We start from the raw sequence: 15,396 nt of genomic DNA, 5'->3' as shown, positions 1-15,396 counted from the left end.
AATACAGTGATTCAGTTCATTCATTATTTAATTCACTCTTTTGTCTATTTTGTAAATTGTATTTTTGACAGTTAAAGCTATTTTGTTCATAGTACATGACAACATTCATAGTGACAATAAACTGACAGTTATAAAGATCATTTTAAGTAAATATATGAGTGGATAAAGCAAAATTACAGAATGGATTTAAGTGATCTAGACCATGTACTCTACCTTCATAAAAGGAGATCACAAACAGTTTTCCCTCACTGTTCATGTCCTCTCGCAGGTCCTAAAGATGCAAGAGCAAGCGAACATACAGACTGTTTAAACAAACATCTCATATAACCATTGGGTTTACAATATAGCAAGGGTTAAACTGTGTTTACATTGAATATTATTATATGAAAAAGACTATTCAGTCTTAAAAATGGTTCAACTCGACCAACTCTATTTCAGGAGATTCTTCATTGTAAATACGCATGGTCAGCCAGCATAGACTCTTTGGCATTTAGTTACAAACAGCATCTACCTAATACTCACCTCACCTAAAAATATGTACATGTATATAGTATTTAAAAACGTGAGTCTTGAAATATTATTATTTTATTTGGCACAACACAGTGAATTAGTAGCAAGTAACATTATGGCGCCACTCAGGTAGATATTTGGACTGTATTTACTGAATGAGCTTCTTACTATCACACTTTAACACAACACAGGGGTTTTTTGCTTGTTATGTTTGTTTAATATAGGGCTTGTTTCATGAACAGCACCTGTGTTTAAAAGTGAATTTTCAATTTATCTTTAATACTTGAGCAAAGTAAAAGTACTGAGTGCAATGTCTATAAGACAGCGCATTTTGCTTTAATATTTCTTTAAAGATATCCACTGGAAAGACAAAGGGAGTGCCTTTAACTTCTGACAAGGTGAGAACTTAAGGTGTCTTTTGAGTAGACTAATACATTGGAAAATACTGTGTTATTCTCAGCCACAAAACATCACTGTGTCTCAGGTACAATACAGTACCTCCTCGCTCTTCAGCTTCCCACTGCAAGCACCACACTTCCAGCAAAGCTCTCGGGACCCAGTGGGTTCAGTCCAGGTGTAGTACACAGCCATCCCTGGTTCCAGCTCCTCCTGCTCCGCCTCCTTCAGAGAGCTGCACACACATGAAACCCACCCGGACACACACCATACTGTTTATATCAGCAACATTACCTCTATCTACTAAAAATCAAGAGATATTATCCCACTGATTTGAGATGACAGTAAGCAAATAATGACAGATGACGTTTCAGTGCAACAGTAAAACAGAGGACAATATAACAGAGCCCAGCCACCAAGAATCTACCGCCAAGACAGCCATCCAGTCCAAAATACCCATCTGACAGAATACACAAACAGGTCCCATAGACAGAAATATGACAGTATATGACAGTACGACAGCCAAACACTGAAAAGTCCCCAAAACCTTTCCTGGAGAAATCTGTTTAAATATCGACTTAGATGAGACAAAGCAGACATCAGAAAATAAAACAAGCCATAATCTACAGGTGGAGATGAAAAACAAGAGAATACTAGTTGACGCAACAGAACTACTAGAAGAAGCAGGAGGTGTGATCCCACGGGCAGAATCCCATCCAGTCAGCGGCATTCAAATCTAGTATTTCTACAAGTAAAGGTGATTTAACACTTTATAGGAGGTCAAAGGAACACAGTAATAAATAAGTGAATCGGTTTAGATGTCTAACCTGCTCCTTTTATTCCCAATGGTCCTGAAACATTTCAAACCAGTGAAAATCTCCAGCCGATCAATAAATAAATCTTTTGAGAAACTACGTGACAGTGGATGTCAGTAGTTCATAATATACATATTTGACAATACCTATACAGTATTCATTTCTCATTGGTGAAGGCGAGGAGCTGATTACACAGACAAACCAGAATCGGACCTAAAGTACTCTTTACTTATCTTTACCTGAACTCTTGGTCTGACCACACTCTGCACTCAAGTGTGCTGTCACATTGAAGTGACTGTGGCATTAGCCTTTTAATGTTACTCCTATTCATATTTACATGCTGCATCATTTGTGTGTTCCTGCCCTCCTGCCTGTCTCATAAATTGGCTAATACATATATATATACATATATATATATACATATACGTATATACACGTATATATACACACACACACACACACACACACACATATATATATATATACATACACGTATATATATATATATATATACACGTATATATATATATATATATATATATATATATACACACGTATATATATATATATATATATATATATACACACGTTATTGTATATATGTGTGAATCTCTCTTGATCCAAACGTTTTTATGTGATACTTCATTCTTCCACCTGGTGTCATCCTTGGCCATCCTTCCTGTACTCAGTTCTTACAACACTGTTGGGCTTTGCTCTCCTTCATGGCATCTCATCTTTTCTTGATTTGTAACAACTATCAATTCATTTGTTGTCTAATACTGATTTCATAGTTTTGCAATCACTTATAGTAAAGAAAACTTGCGAGTCAACCTTTATTGGAATGTGTTTCTCGCTGTTTAACTGTGCACCTACACACATAATGAGGGCAGAAGACTACTTTGCCACACTGTATGTAAATGTCTCTAGCACTTAACGGTCTTGTGAAGGCAAAAAACTCAACTTCTCTATTTACTTACTCCAACTTGTCTAGATCATTTGGTACCTATAGAACGAGCGACAGCAACAACTTAATGCAGCACTTTCAGATTCCTTTTTTCCTAATTTGTTGTTATTCTCCCCTCACATCCTTCATTCTGAGTACAGAGTGTGTCAGAAGAGTTTTCCCTTTGTATATTTTTCTACCTGTCCTCCTCCTCTGAGAAGGAGAGATCGAGCAGCTCGTCAGCCACCCACGTGGATTCTGTCCGGGCGCTGCATGACCCACAACACACAAACATAAATCTCTATCAGCAAAAAGAAACACTGTTAGGTATTAACTAAACTGGCTTAGGCTGCTGCAAGAGAAAAGAGTATTGTCATTCAACAAAAATGCAAATGTTGCACATGAAGAAGTCCTACTTTGTTCGTAAAATTGAAACCTGCTGCTTACAAAGTGAGTGGTATGAAAAGAATTCATTCAGAAACCAAAATTTTTGAGATGGAAATAAGCAGAAAACTTGAAATGGAAAAAATAAAATACAGAAGGCTTGGCACAACTGGCTAAACATCCTACTTAGATTTTTGAGAGATTTTCTGTTTACACTTGATTGTGCACTTCTTCACCTTAAGGCCAGTGGGGCAGATTCACGACGTACTTCAAATGAAACTTTGAAAGCACATTTACAGACAACACTTCCAATACATCAGCAAATACTACTTATTACTCCTTTTTTTATGCATTCCTTCCTCTCTCCTACTTCACAATCTTTATTTTTTTTTAACCCCACCTAACTTAATTTTTCCAATTTTGTGGTAGTCTTAAGAACCCGGGAGCTTTGTGTTGTATGTTTGATGTTCATCTTACCTCTCCAGTCTGAGCCTAGCTGCAAATACATCCTACCCAGTAAGTATTTAAAACGGACACAAACTGCATAGTTTCCTTCAAACTGTCCTCACCTCTGATGGAACTGCAGTGTCTGGTCTTTTGTGTGGTTGATAATGAGGAAAGGTGCAGCGCCATCGTGGTACTCAGAGAATCGGATCATGGCAGAGTGCTCTGATAGGTTCACATCTACAGCGATCCCACCCACCTGCAGAAAGAAGACAAATAACAGTCTACATACTGGAATACAGAATATAGTATAATAGTTTCTTAAATGCTCTGGAGGCCAACGTGAGTAAATTTTATCAGGACTAAACCTGAACATGAACTACCAAAGATACAAACAAGGCTTTTATATAGTACATCATGTAATAAATTACTTAACATGAGAAGACAACACTTAAATTTGTGTGTGTGTGTCTACTTACAGAGTTGTCCAGGTGTAGCAATAGGCAGTTTTCTGGTCGTGTGAAGTCAATGGTGCGAGGAGGCAATAAACAACCTTCTACTTTGATCTTTAGCCGCTTGGTGTCATTCTCGGGCCAGAAAGGAACGGCTGACTAATTGTGGAATAAAACAAAACCTTCAATAACACTGTACAGCAAGCTTTTCCTCTGAAATTGTTACACTGTAAATAGTTCAGTGTTTTAAAAAGTGAACCCCTGGAAAGGTTGGAGAGAATTTTTCAATTAAAGGTCTTAGTTTGCGTGTACCGTACTGTGCAAAAGTCTTAGGCAGGTGTGAGGAAATGCTGTAAAGTAAGAATGCTTTCAAAAACTGGGGTGCAGAAAAATGGCAGCAGGTACTCTGGACTGATGAGTCAAAATTTGGCAGTTTGTTCACCGAGGGGCTGGAGAGCGGTACAATAACTAGTGTCAACAGTGCAACAGTGAAGCTGGTGGAAGTTTCTTGCAAGTTTGGTGCTGCATTTCTGCAAATGGAGTTTGGGATTTGGTCAGGATCAATGGTGTCCTCAATGCTGAGGAATACAGGCGGATACTAATCCATCATGCAATACCATCAGGGAGACATCTGATTGGCCCCAAATTTATTCTACGGCAGGAAAATGACCTCAAACATACAGCCAATGTCATTAGGAACCATCTTTAGCATAAAGAGAAACAAGGACTCCTGATCTTAACATCATTGAGTATGTCTGGGATCACATGAAGAGAGTGAGGGTTTGAGGCAGCATCCACAGGAGATCTGTGGTTAGATCTCCAAGATGTTTGGAACAACCTTCCAGCCAAGTTCCTTCAAAAACTGTGCAAGTGTACCTGGAAAAACTGATGCTGATTTGATTTACTTTTCTTCCGTTTGCTCACTTTGCATTTTGTAAATTGATAAAAAAAAAACCAAAAAAACCCAATAAAATTTCATATTTTTGAAAACATTCTTACTTCACAGCATTTCTCCACGTCTGCCTAAAACATTTGCACAGTACTGTATATTCTGTAAATCTGCCTTTACTTTAATCAGATTTAAATAATTTCAGAAAGTTCAATATCCAATCTAATATTTTCAAAGTCCTGTACATCTATTAATGTCACATCTATCCTTAGTAACACATCTTCTTGATCCAGACATTTAACTTAAAAGTAAAAAAGTAAATGTTTGACAGTTTAATAATACAAACAATTCACTGTCTGTAAAGACAGCAGTATTAGGAAATACAAATGCAAACAAAAAGATTGTTTTGTCTCTGACCTGTTCTGGCTGAGCCTCGGTCCAGTTGTCCTGCCCCTCTTCACATATGAAAACATTGTGCTTGGTTCTGTTCACCAGCATGTAAAACGGCACAAAGCTCACAATGCGGGTCAGGCTGAAACTGCTTGCATCAATCTTCACACCAACCTGAGGTCAGAGAGACGTCACACAAATACACAGATGACGATAATTTCCTAATTCAGTAACAGAGCCTGCCTCAGATTACATAACATAAAAAAGTAATTTCATCCAATATAATGGGCTCTTTAAATGAAGTATGTCTGAATCTGAATGGATTTTTTAAATCTGAATATCTGCCTCTGTGGCAAAATCTTACCAGGTAATCTTTGTATCGGCCTTTACATTTGACATCTCCGTGACTTCCAACTGTATCCAGGGAGAATTCATCAGAGAGTTCACTGTCTGAGATCATGAGACGGACCTTAAAGACGAAGAAAGCGACATCACAGTCATACACACTGAGAACTGACGGCAATGAAAATAAATCTGTACAGATTCAAACTTCTGAGTTAAAAGAAACGTAATTATTTAAATGAATACATACATAAAATGCTTTTAGTAGGCATCTAATGAACAATAAGAAAGCAAAACATTTGTAGAAGTTGTCATTGTCTGTTATCAGAACTTAAAGCTGCATAATACAAATCAATGTAGTCGAGATATTTCAAAAACCAAGAATGCTTGTTCCCTAATACCTGAGAGAAAACATCAAATAAGCTCTTTCCTTTTACTTTACCTTAAAACTTTCTTACCTTATTGTTTCTCAGGAAGTAACGAGGCTTGAAGGAGAAGAGGAGGGGCATGTCATAGTCCAGGGGGTGTTTACGGTGGATATCATCAGCCTTGTACTGCAGCAACCTGCCTGTTTTGTTCTCCATCCAATATGGTGAGTGGATGGCTACAACTGTTTGTCCCAGGTCATATTTAACATGTACAGCTATATCCAACTCAGCCCTCTTCCTTTCCGGCCCTTCACCTTCGTCTTCGTCATTCTCTCGTAGGGACTGGAACACTATGAATGTGATCTCTTCCTGATCACTCTGGAACCTGCATGACAGGATAATTTGTTAAATTAGACGACAAGTGTTATTGCAGAAGGGAAGTGATTTCATATTTACCCTTTATATAATGAGGATGATGAATGTTATTCATCGCATCCAGGGTTGCGGGCTTAAAAACATGCTATCTGGGGATAATGGCCACTTAGAACCAACATGCTCACAACATGTGGACAACAAGGAATTATTACGGGAACATATATTATTAACAATAAATCAATTTGAAATCAAACCTGTACTCCGAAGACCAGTCCTGTGCCAAGTAGTTCAGTAAGCAGAGATCGAGACTTGATTGGTTGATGACTGCAGTGTGAAGCTGGGCCGAGTGACCTGGATCCAGAGTGGCCTCAGGGGTAGAGACTCCACTGTCCTGTTGAGCAGTAGGTACAGAGGAACAACGGTGAATATAGAGTACCAGATTTTAGCATTCGCTTCCACAAAAAAATCAATACAAGAGTGATAGCATTGTTTTGAAATAGTGAAGCTGTAAAGTAATCCCAATTTGTATGTAATTTGTAGTGCGGCCCACCTGCGTAGTGATCACAGGATAACATCCTACCTTTAATTTGTACGAGATGGCATAAGGCAGAAGGTTGCGTAACAGGATGGAAGGCCACAGGTGAAGCACATACGGCACATCAAAGTTCTCCCCAGCATCTCCAGTGTGTTTGAATGTCACTGTATCTCGTACTGGCACCATGTTGACCATCAGCACACCACCCTGATCTCCACAGCGACGGCAGGTCTGCTGCAGGTGAGTCTCAGGCTGCAAGTTGCTGACGTCTTCATAACTGAAGCCCTCTGAGCACTCAAACTGCTCATCCTGTTTGTCAGCGCCATCCTCTGTTATTGGCTGAAGGCTCAGCTCAGACCTGAGGGGGGCAGCAGAGAGTAGATGTGGGTGAAGGCAGCCAACAGAGTGTGATTAAGAGAGACAGAGGGAGAATGAGGTAAAAAGGAGACTGTATAAAGATGTGAGGGTAGATGTGTAGGCTTGTTTACGTTTGTCTTGACTCACCTATACGAGTCCAGAGGCACACAGAACTCCTCAGTAGGGAGAGCTGTGCCCAGACATGTTGATCCCTCATAAACTTTGAATGGGATTGAGAAATGATTGATGATCTGCACGAAAGGAGAGAAACACAATTAAAACAACACACGGGATGCCAAATGGTCACAATCAAAAAGTCTGATTCCTGTCAGCAGCCTTTGTGGCATTTCATCCTTCTCCCCGGGTGTTAATGTTTATACTGAAAATAGCTCGGTTCCACTAAACTGTGACAGCGAGCCAGCATGCACAATGCAAGACAGAATTTCCTCTGGATACTGCTGCTCATAATCATTTATTTCTAAAAGAACAGGAAATAGGAACAGCCTTGCTAACTGACATTAATACATATTTAACCAGCTTAAGCAGTAAAAGAGATCCTTTAAGGGATCAATGCAAGGGAGAGTGTAATTTATGTTATTACGACACACCATAAAATATTTTTGATTAATATAACATAACATTTTTATAGCGTAAATATAAAAATAAGTAAACATATAATCAGACTGTGAAGTACCTGGAAAGGAGAGCGGATCTTGATGTACTTGCTTCCCTCCACAGAGTAAATCTGGCAGACCAGGAAACGAGTGACTCCTGAGTCTGTGTGCATTACACTGTACATTCCCCTGCCCACCTTGATCAGGGGGATCACACTGGCTGAGGTGTGACCCATTGGAACTGGAGAGGGCAAAGGAAATATGAGCAGGTCATATGTGATTCACTTTCAGTTTTTTTTTATAGTATTATATTGCAAGAACTAATGACTGATTCTGCATGTGCATATTCAGTATAATGTGTCTAAAGGTTAACTTACTAGGCTGTATGTAATAGTCCTTTCCACTCAAAGAGATCATGGCTGAGAACTGGTCAGAGTCTGTTGTGGCTGAATAGTCCATCCCAAGGGTTTCCCCATCCTGCAGCTTCACAGTACAATTGGTACTCTGCTGGCCGATGGGACAAAACATCTCACTGTGGCGGACGGACACCGGCAGACCCAGGCGGTTTTTCACTACAAATGGAGCTTCATCCGTCTGGAAGGAGTCGGCTGTCTGTTTGGCAGCGTCTGCAAACGCCTGGGGAAAGACATTATGGAATGACCATTATAAACATTATGGAATAACCGCACATCCTCAGACTTCCTCTTAAAATGATTACAGCCTCACTCTTACCATGCCCAGGTTACTCAGCATGGCCAGTCCACATTTCGAGAGGGTGATGTTGAGCTGGTCTTTACTGCTGATGATGATGACTGTCTTATAGTCCGGGACGTTGTAATCCACTTCATCCGACAAACCTGTATACTTCATTGGCTTCTTCTTCATCTGGTTATAAGATAGTAAAAAGTTAGAAACACTGTGTATGTATGTGAGCATGTGTGAGTATATATGTACATGTATGTGTGTGTGTGTGTGTGTGTGCGCGCGTGTGTGTGTGTGTGTGTGTGTGAGTGCAGTACTTTAAGCCCCAGTCTCCAAGGTCTGAAACCGTCTCTTGTCTCATCTTCTAAGGGCTCCAGCAGAGGCTCCCACACTCCCAGTACCTCATTGTAATAGTGAACCTAACGGCAAAAATATATAATCTTATATGTGAATTCATCATGTTTGAATGGACCAACAATATCAAAAACACAGACAGCAGCCACATCGTTCTAGGGTTATTTTACAATGAAAGATTAATTTTAGGATTAAGATAAGCTTCTAGGATCAAGCATTGGAAATAAATGTAATGCTTGTGGGTGTTACCTCCAGATCGAGCTCGCTGTGTAAGTTAATGAGTGTGGACCAGTTTGTGACATCTCCATGGAAGGAAGATTTAGCCAAAAGCATGGGGACCGTGCGGTGTCCCACTCCAGCCTCCAGAGTCAGACAGATCGATTTGATGGTCACCTGCAGGAATGGACGGCCAATAAAATGACACAACCTGTTCTTAAGCATCAGTGTATAGAATAAAATACCACTGCAAAAGAGGTCAAGGTATTATAACATAACAGTGACCAAAGTTAATTAATGACTATATTATACTGTAGCATAAAACCAGTCGTGAAGTCGCTCAACAAGCTGAGTCACAATGGAGCTAAACACCTGTAATGACTCTCCCTGTGGTATCAGTGGGGCCAGTGATGCTGTGTCTTCATCCCCTTCCTCTTCAAGGAACCAGAGTTTGAGGTCCTTCCAGCACCGTTTCTCCCACAGGTCCACAGGAACAGGACTATCCAGCTCCTCGGGAGTCTCCGCTGTGGGAGTCAGTGCTGACTGGATGGTGATCACCGTGTTGATAATGATTGGAGATACCTGAGCAGACGGTCAGATAGCAGAGACATGAAACTTCAAAACTTTAAAAGGAAATGCATTCAAGTGACTCAATTCCTAAACTCAAAACATCTAATAATAATTAAACAGCTACCTTCAGTGTGAGAGCATTGATGGAGACCTCCATAGCCTGAGGGGAGGTTGGTGACTGAGTGCTCTGGAAGAAAACTTCACATGGCTGCAGCACTGTGGTCACATTGTTTTTCCTCTTCTCTCTCAAGAAGGGACATGCCACTACCTATAATAACATCAGTAATCAAAACATATTGGTTATATTGGTTAATGTTGCATGCAAGACTTTGACTCTTTTGACAATCTGCTTTTTCATGGTGGAAATACAAACCTTGAGGTCATTGATCATTGCAGTCATTTGTGATCCCTCTGCACCACTTTTCATCATTAGTTGACACTGTGTGGTCATCACCAGGGCCGGGGCGTCGGCACGCGTCAGGTCAGCCACAAACACAATCTCCGGGTTTCGCACCACAACTTTCATTTCTGTCTTTGACACCACAGCTGGAGTTGTAGCTGACAGAGGAAGAGAATATCAGTGGAAAAGATCAGTTCAAGGTGTAAGACAATGGGCTACAAATTAGATTCATTCAATTCTACCTCTCCTCACATTTATAACTTGCAGTTATAAGACACAGGTGAAATGGTAAATGGTCTTTATTTGTATGGCCCCTTTCTAGTCATTTCGACTTCTCAAAGCACTTTTACGTTACATCCTCATTCACACATCATTCATACAGGAGGAATCTAAGTTGGAGGAGACTATTCTTTCATGAACATTCACACACTGAAGCTATGCTTCAGGAGCAGGTTGGGGTTCAGTGTCTTGCCCAAGGACACTTCGACAAGGTTATGACACATTATGTCAACATAAATGCAATGAAAGATCCCAAAGACAAATACAGACATAATTCCTTCCATTTGCTCTCTACTTGGTTGTGTCTGATTAAGAGAGAACAAAAACCACTTTGGAATGTATTGTCAGCAAACTAAATTAAAACTGATATGGTTAACTCACAGGACTCTTTAGATGTCACAGAGGAGTTAATATTCTTTTTGTCTCCTGCTCCAGTACTGGTCTTGGGTTGCGGCACTTGAGAAAAACCATGCTGGGTGGCCTTGAGAAAGATATCTGCCACTGTGAGCAGGAACTCCATGCTGGCACACAGGTACACATCCTGGACCACTGTGTCCAAAATGGTGCCATCACGGCCCTGGCGGTAGTTTACTTCCACCATCATGTTCTGTTCTGCACCAGGACGCAATGCTATCATTCTGTAGAAGACATAGGTAAAAAGAGTTAAAGATATGAGCAAGAGAGATATGGAGGGGCAGATAAAATGAGAGTATAAATGTCACAGGGTAAGAGAGAAAGATGGACATAAAAAAGAAAAAGTGAAGAATGAGTAGTGATAACAATACAACTGAACTACAAAAGCTACAGCGGAGCTCATTCAATCTCATCAGAAAAGCTTGGATATATCGTAATTTATGCTAGCATACTGTGTACCATGTGTTGAATTTTAATTTTTCAATTTTTTGTTTTGTTTTTGTGGGCATTTTTCATGGTTTGATGTACAAAGTAGAAACCTTGGTTCATGTCATAAATAATGTACATAAAAATCTGTAAAAGTGTAAAGCGAGATGTGTCTCTATACTGATAAATATGTGCACTGATAAATATGTATTTGTGTGTGTGTGTGTGTGTGTGTGTGTGTGTCTTCCTAGTACCTCGGGGTGACCATCTTGATTCTGGGTCTCTTGTCATCTAGAAGGCAGGCAGCCAGTTGGACTGAGGCCTTCATTGAGCTGTCAGAGAACATGTGGACGGAGGTGGAGATGGTGCCCAGAGTAAACTCTGCCAACTTAAGCTGCTCGTCATGTGAATCCAACAGCTGTATCTAAATCATGACATATAAACCGTGTTAGACTGCTAGCTATGCAAGTCTTGTAAAACGAAGACAGACAAAACTAATTTGATATGCTCACACATCATTTGTGCCTGCTTTACTATGTGTATGTGTGTTTCTGAATGTATTACCTCATTCCCATTAGGACTATACAAGACCAGAGTCATTGAGTCAAACTTGAAGTCTAACTTGAGTGTGCTCTTAAGCTTGTCGCTTTTCTGGGTCTCCACAACAGCAGCCGTCACTACTGTGTTACCTACAGAGTTATCACAGAACAAACCACACGCTTAAAATAAGTATTCACTGTTGGTTACAATAGCTCAAAACATTTTGATTTGAAGAAAACACATTTTCAGATTTCATAAGCTTTCAAGGATTTTCATGATCCTAGACACATTGTAGATTAGTTGCCTAACTGTAACCTGTCAACCTCTAAGCTCAAATTTTCATTTTGTGGACTGACTAAAACATACTTGTTAGAAGGAAGCATCCCTACAATACTCATCTGCCAATTAAGCTCTTTTGTCAAATTTTTAGACCCATTATACACACATGAACACAAACAAGCATAACCACAACTCCTTACTGCTGGCTGGTCCACTCGTTCCAGAGCCCTGAGACTCTTTGTTGGATTCAGTGTCAGAGGTGGGTTCAGTGGTAGGTGGACGAGCAGGAGGTGGAACTGCATCAGACTTCTCTGACAGGTTCTCACTCAGAGTCCTTAGGACTACTGTCATGTCATCCTGGCTGAGGATCAGCTGTTGGCAACAGATACAAGATTTAGAATTACTGTACTTCTGAAAACAGTTTCTGATTTAGATTTTCACTACAGGCCTGAACCTAATCTTTGGAACAGATATCAACAAAAGGCACACAGAGAGACAGATGGACGCACAAAAATAGTCTCACTAGTTAAGCTAAATAGTAATAATGAATATATAGCATAATCTGTATGCCTGCTATTATGAATCCAACAGGAGTAACTTCATCAACTTCAAAGATATGAATGACATAAAATGCGCAAATAAAAATAAACTGAAAATGTTGGCAGTCTATGAAAACCATTATATTTGCTGTTCAGTTGTCACTACTTACATTCATGGGCTTAAGATGAGCAGTGATCTCTATGTCAGCTATGCTGTGGTACCAGTTGGATGAAAGATTTCTCTGGATTTCCAAGTCCAGGCTGACCGGCTTCAACAACTGGGTCTCTCCTTCAAAACTTTCATTAGCATATGTGGTCCTGGAAGTAGCAACAACACACAATTAATGGCAAAAGTTATCAAGAGAATATGCATTTTTTACTGCTTTGCGACAAAATCATTTAATCTGGCTGGTGTCTGACCTGTACATCTTGAGGTCAGTCAGTCTCACGGTCATTATATCCACAACAGGTGGAATCTTGGCATCACTTTTAAAAGGCTGCTTGGCAAAACGGTTCTTGACAGACAGCAGACCAAGGTCAGCTACAATGACATTGGAGGAAGAAGAGGACTGGGGCAGGAAAATGACAGGTGCATTGAAGTGGACGTTGAGAGCGATCCGAGTGCTCCGCTCTGCCAGCTCCTTGACACCTGACGCTGCCTTTTCTGCGGCCTGGACTGTCACCTCAGCCAGGGCCTCTTTAGCCTCCTGGAAGTTATTGATGAATGCCTGGGAGGAAAAAAGAATGGAGAGCAAAAGAGTGGATTCATGCTTCATAAGAAAAGCACAATTTTAAGTAAACTAGCAAGTACTTCATATTAAATTTTGTTTTATTTTTCTTTCATTTTCAATTTTCAAATGGAAATACATATAATTCAAGTGCTAACCTGCCTAATAAGACAATAAATGTGCACATGGGGCTCTTCCATTAATATCTCTCTCAGGTGATCTGAATGGGACAAAACCAACTGTGAGTCTTACCAGTATGGAGGAGACAAACTTGTTGAGGAAGATGACCTGGATGCATCCCACAGTTAGTGAGACAGAAGTGTCAACGTTAGACATGTCGAGATAGGCGTCTCCTTCTGTGGCATCTGTATAGTTGACCATGTGAAAGGCAAAAACTTCCTCATCCGCTATAGACACAGCCTAGGAAATGAATGAGAGACGAGACAATATCAAAATGATCACAGCTATACAAGAATCAGACATCAGAATTGTCAGTCAGCTCCTATTTTTTTTTTTTATCCAGAACAACTAATGCTTAGAGGTCAACATTATGAATGCCACCAACACAAGTAGGAAGAGACTCAAAGATAAAGAATGTGATCATTACACAACACAAGTTGAAGTATATAAGCTACATTGCTACAAGATAGATAAGCATATATAGTCTTCACATTTTTGAAGAAAGGCCACTTGCTGATTGTACCTTCTTATATAGTGCATCTTTGTCACAGTCCAGTATCACAATGTTCTTCAGGTTAGCCAGAACCTCCATCTCTTTTTTCCTCATTAGAACCTCAGAAACCAGACCTGGATGGTTGAGAAAGTGAGATGACGAGAGAGGATTTCTTTGCATGTCCCACTTAAGGGAATTAAGTGCAATACATGGAGAAACAAATCAAAGAGGCTACCATCATTAGACCATAAATTGATGGGGGGACACTGGAGGGACACATTGGATAAACAGTATCATTTATGATTGATGAAGCAGTGACAACACAAGCAATGCCCACAAAAATGCAATTGAGGGGGACTGAATATCTTCTTGGTCATGCAACATAGTATGTCACAACACCTCCATACCTTCGATACTGATCTCAGAGATCCTGGCTTTCTGCCCTCGAATGAAAACCTTCAGACAGCGGAGATCCGCTCTGATATGCAGATTCACCATACCTGCAAACTTCGAGCTCTTTGAGCCTGTGAAAAAAAGGTGACATGAAAGAAAAGGGGAGGCATTAAAGACATTTCATGAAGGTGACCACAGAAAAATTATGGCTTTGGAATATGAAATTTAATGAAACTCTGAAATGGTTTATTTGGATCAGTTACTTTTTTTCCTCGTTACGGTAGCTTCCTCCTTCTTCTCTTCCTCCTTCTCCGCCTCATCCTCCTCAGGGATGGTGGGGAGCTCCTCCTGTACTCCCTCCTTCTTGGTGGATGGAGGGAGAAGGTTGTTGAGAAAGTTCATGCTGTTGAGTAGAGCCTCAGTATGGAGATGGACATCCAGGGATGAGAAGGTCACCTGATGGGGAAAGCATAGTGAAAATGTCAAAATGTTAAAATGTTAGTGATGAATGAATGATAAAATGACATCTTTGCTTTTTCTGCATCAAGTAGCATTGTATTTGTTCATATACATGCTTGTTCGAACAGGTAGTTAATAGTGAAATCTGCATAAACACGCTCTGTCTTTTCTTCACTATTCTAACACAGCAGAAAAGAATAACATAGAAGCATCTGAATGAATCAACATTTCCTTCACCTTGATGAGCTGCTCTGTATTGTTGTGTTGAGTCTTGAACTCAGGGCCATTTTTATCAGCCTAAAAGAGACACACAATCCTCAATGAGAAAGCCATTTACCACTATTGGGAAAATAATAATTTAGGATACTGACAATCTGTGGAACAACTGTAAACAAATGGATAAAAGGGGTATGTTTTAATGTGTGATATCACACATACTTTAATATACTCCAGGGTGAGCAGGTCAACCTCTTTGTTGTCTAGAGTGGTGATCAGCTGAACCTGCTTCTCTTCAGAATCTATACAAGGAGGAAATAAATAAAACATGACATATAAAAACTGCAGCCAAGACCTGCCTGATTTTTATTCACAAATGCTTGTTAGAATGTTT

At 40.0% G+C, this 15,396-nt stretch overlaps 1 protein-coding gene across 1 annotated transcript in view; it reads right to left on the bottom strand.

Moving 5' to 3' along the window:
* vps13a (vacuolar protein sorting 13 homolog A) overlaps positions 1–15,396 on the bottom strand; it is a 37,149-nt gene that overhangs the window by 9,639 nt on the left and 12,114 nt on the right. The window contains exons 27-57 of the mRNA XM_070834556.1: positions 15,225–15,304; positions 15,024–15,083; positions 14,591–14,783; positions 14,342–14,458; positions 13,965–14,068; positions 13,514–13,681; positions 12,954–13,261; positions 12,704–12,851; positions 12,195–12,366; positions 11,740–11,864; positions 11,430–11,599; positions 10,717–10,973; positions 10,030–10,214; positions 9,781–9,924; positions 9,459–9,668; positions 9,120–9,263; positions 8,834–8,935; positions 8,547–8,699; positions 8,192–8,450; positions 7,895–8,055; positions 7,348–7,451; positions 6,889–7,201; positions 6,563–6,699; positions 6,024–6,318; positions 5,588–5,692; positions 5,251–5,397; positions 3,972–4,103; positions 3,618–3,751; positions 2,865–2,933; positions 1,009–1,141; positions 214–271 (exon numbers count right to left, since the gene is read on the bottom strand). Of these exons, the coding sequence (XP_070690657.1) occupies positions 214–271; positions 1,009–1,141; positions 2,865–2,933; positions 3,618–3,751; positions 3,972–4,103; positions 5,251–5,397; positions 5,588–5,692; positions 6,024–6,318; positions 6,563–6,699; positions 6,889–7,201; positions 7,348–7,451; positions 7,895–8,055; positions 8,192–8,450; positions 8,547–8,699; positions 8,834–8,935; positions 9,120–9,263; positions 9,459–9,668; positions 9,781–9,924; positions 10,030–10,214; positions 10,717–10,973; positions 11,430–11,599; positions 11,740–11,864; positions 12,195–12,366; positions 12,704–12,851; positions 12,954–13,261; positions 13,514–13,681; positions 13,965–14,068; positions 14,342–14,458; positions 14,591–14,783; positions 15,024–15,083; positions 15,225–15,304 (4,887 nt within the window). The remainder of the gene's footprint in view (positions 1–213; positions 272–1,008; positions 1,142–2,864; positions 2,934–3,617; positions 3,752–3,971; positions 4,104–5,250; positions 5,398–5,587; positions 5,693–6,023; positions 6,319–6,562; positions 6,700–6,888; positions 7,202–7,347; positions 7,452–7,894; positions 8,056–8,191; positions 8,451–8,546; positions 8,700–8,833; positions 8,936–9,119; positions 9,264–9,458; positions 9,669–9,780; positions 9,925–10,029; positions 10,215–10,716; positions 10,974–11,429; positions 11,600–11,739; positions 11,865–12,194; positions 12,367–12,703; positions 12,852–12,953; positions 13,262–13,513; positions 13,682–13,964; positions 14,069–14,341; positions 14,459–14,590; positions 14,784–15,023; positions 15,084–15,224; positions 15,305–15,396) is intronic.

The sequence above is a fragment of the Pempheris klunzingeri genome, chromosome 7 (genome assembly GCF_042242105.1).
Source record: "Pempheris klunzingeri isolate RE-2024b chromosome 7, fPemKlu1.hap1, whole genome shotgun sequence".
Taxonomy (NCBI): Eukaryota; Metazoa; Chordata; class Actinopteri; order Acropomatiformes; family Pempheridae; genus Pempheris; species Pempheris klunzingeri.
Note: the sequence above shows the minus strand (reverse complement) of the source record. Positions and strands in the feature narration are given on the sequence as shown.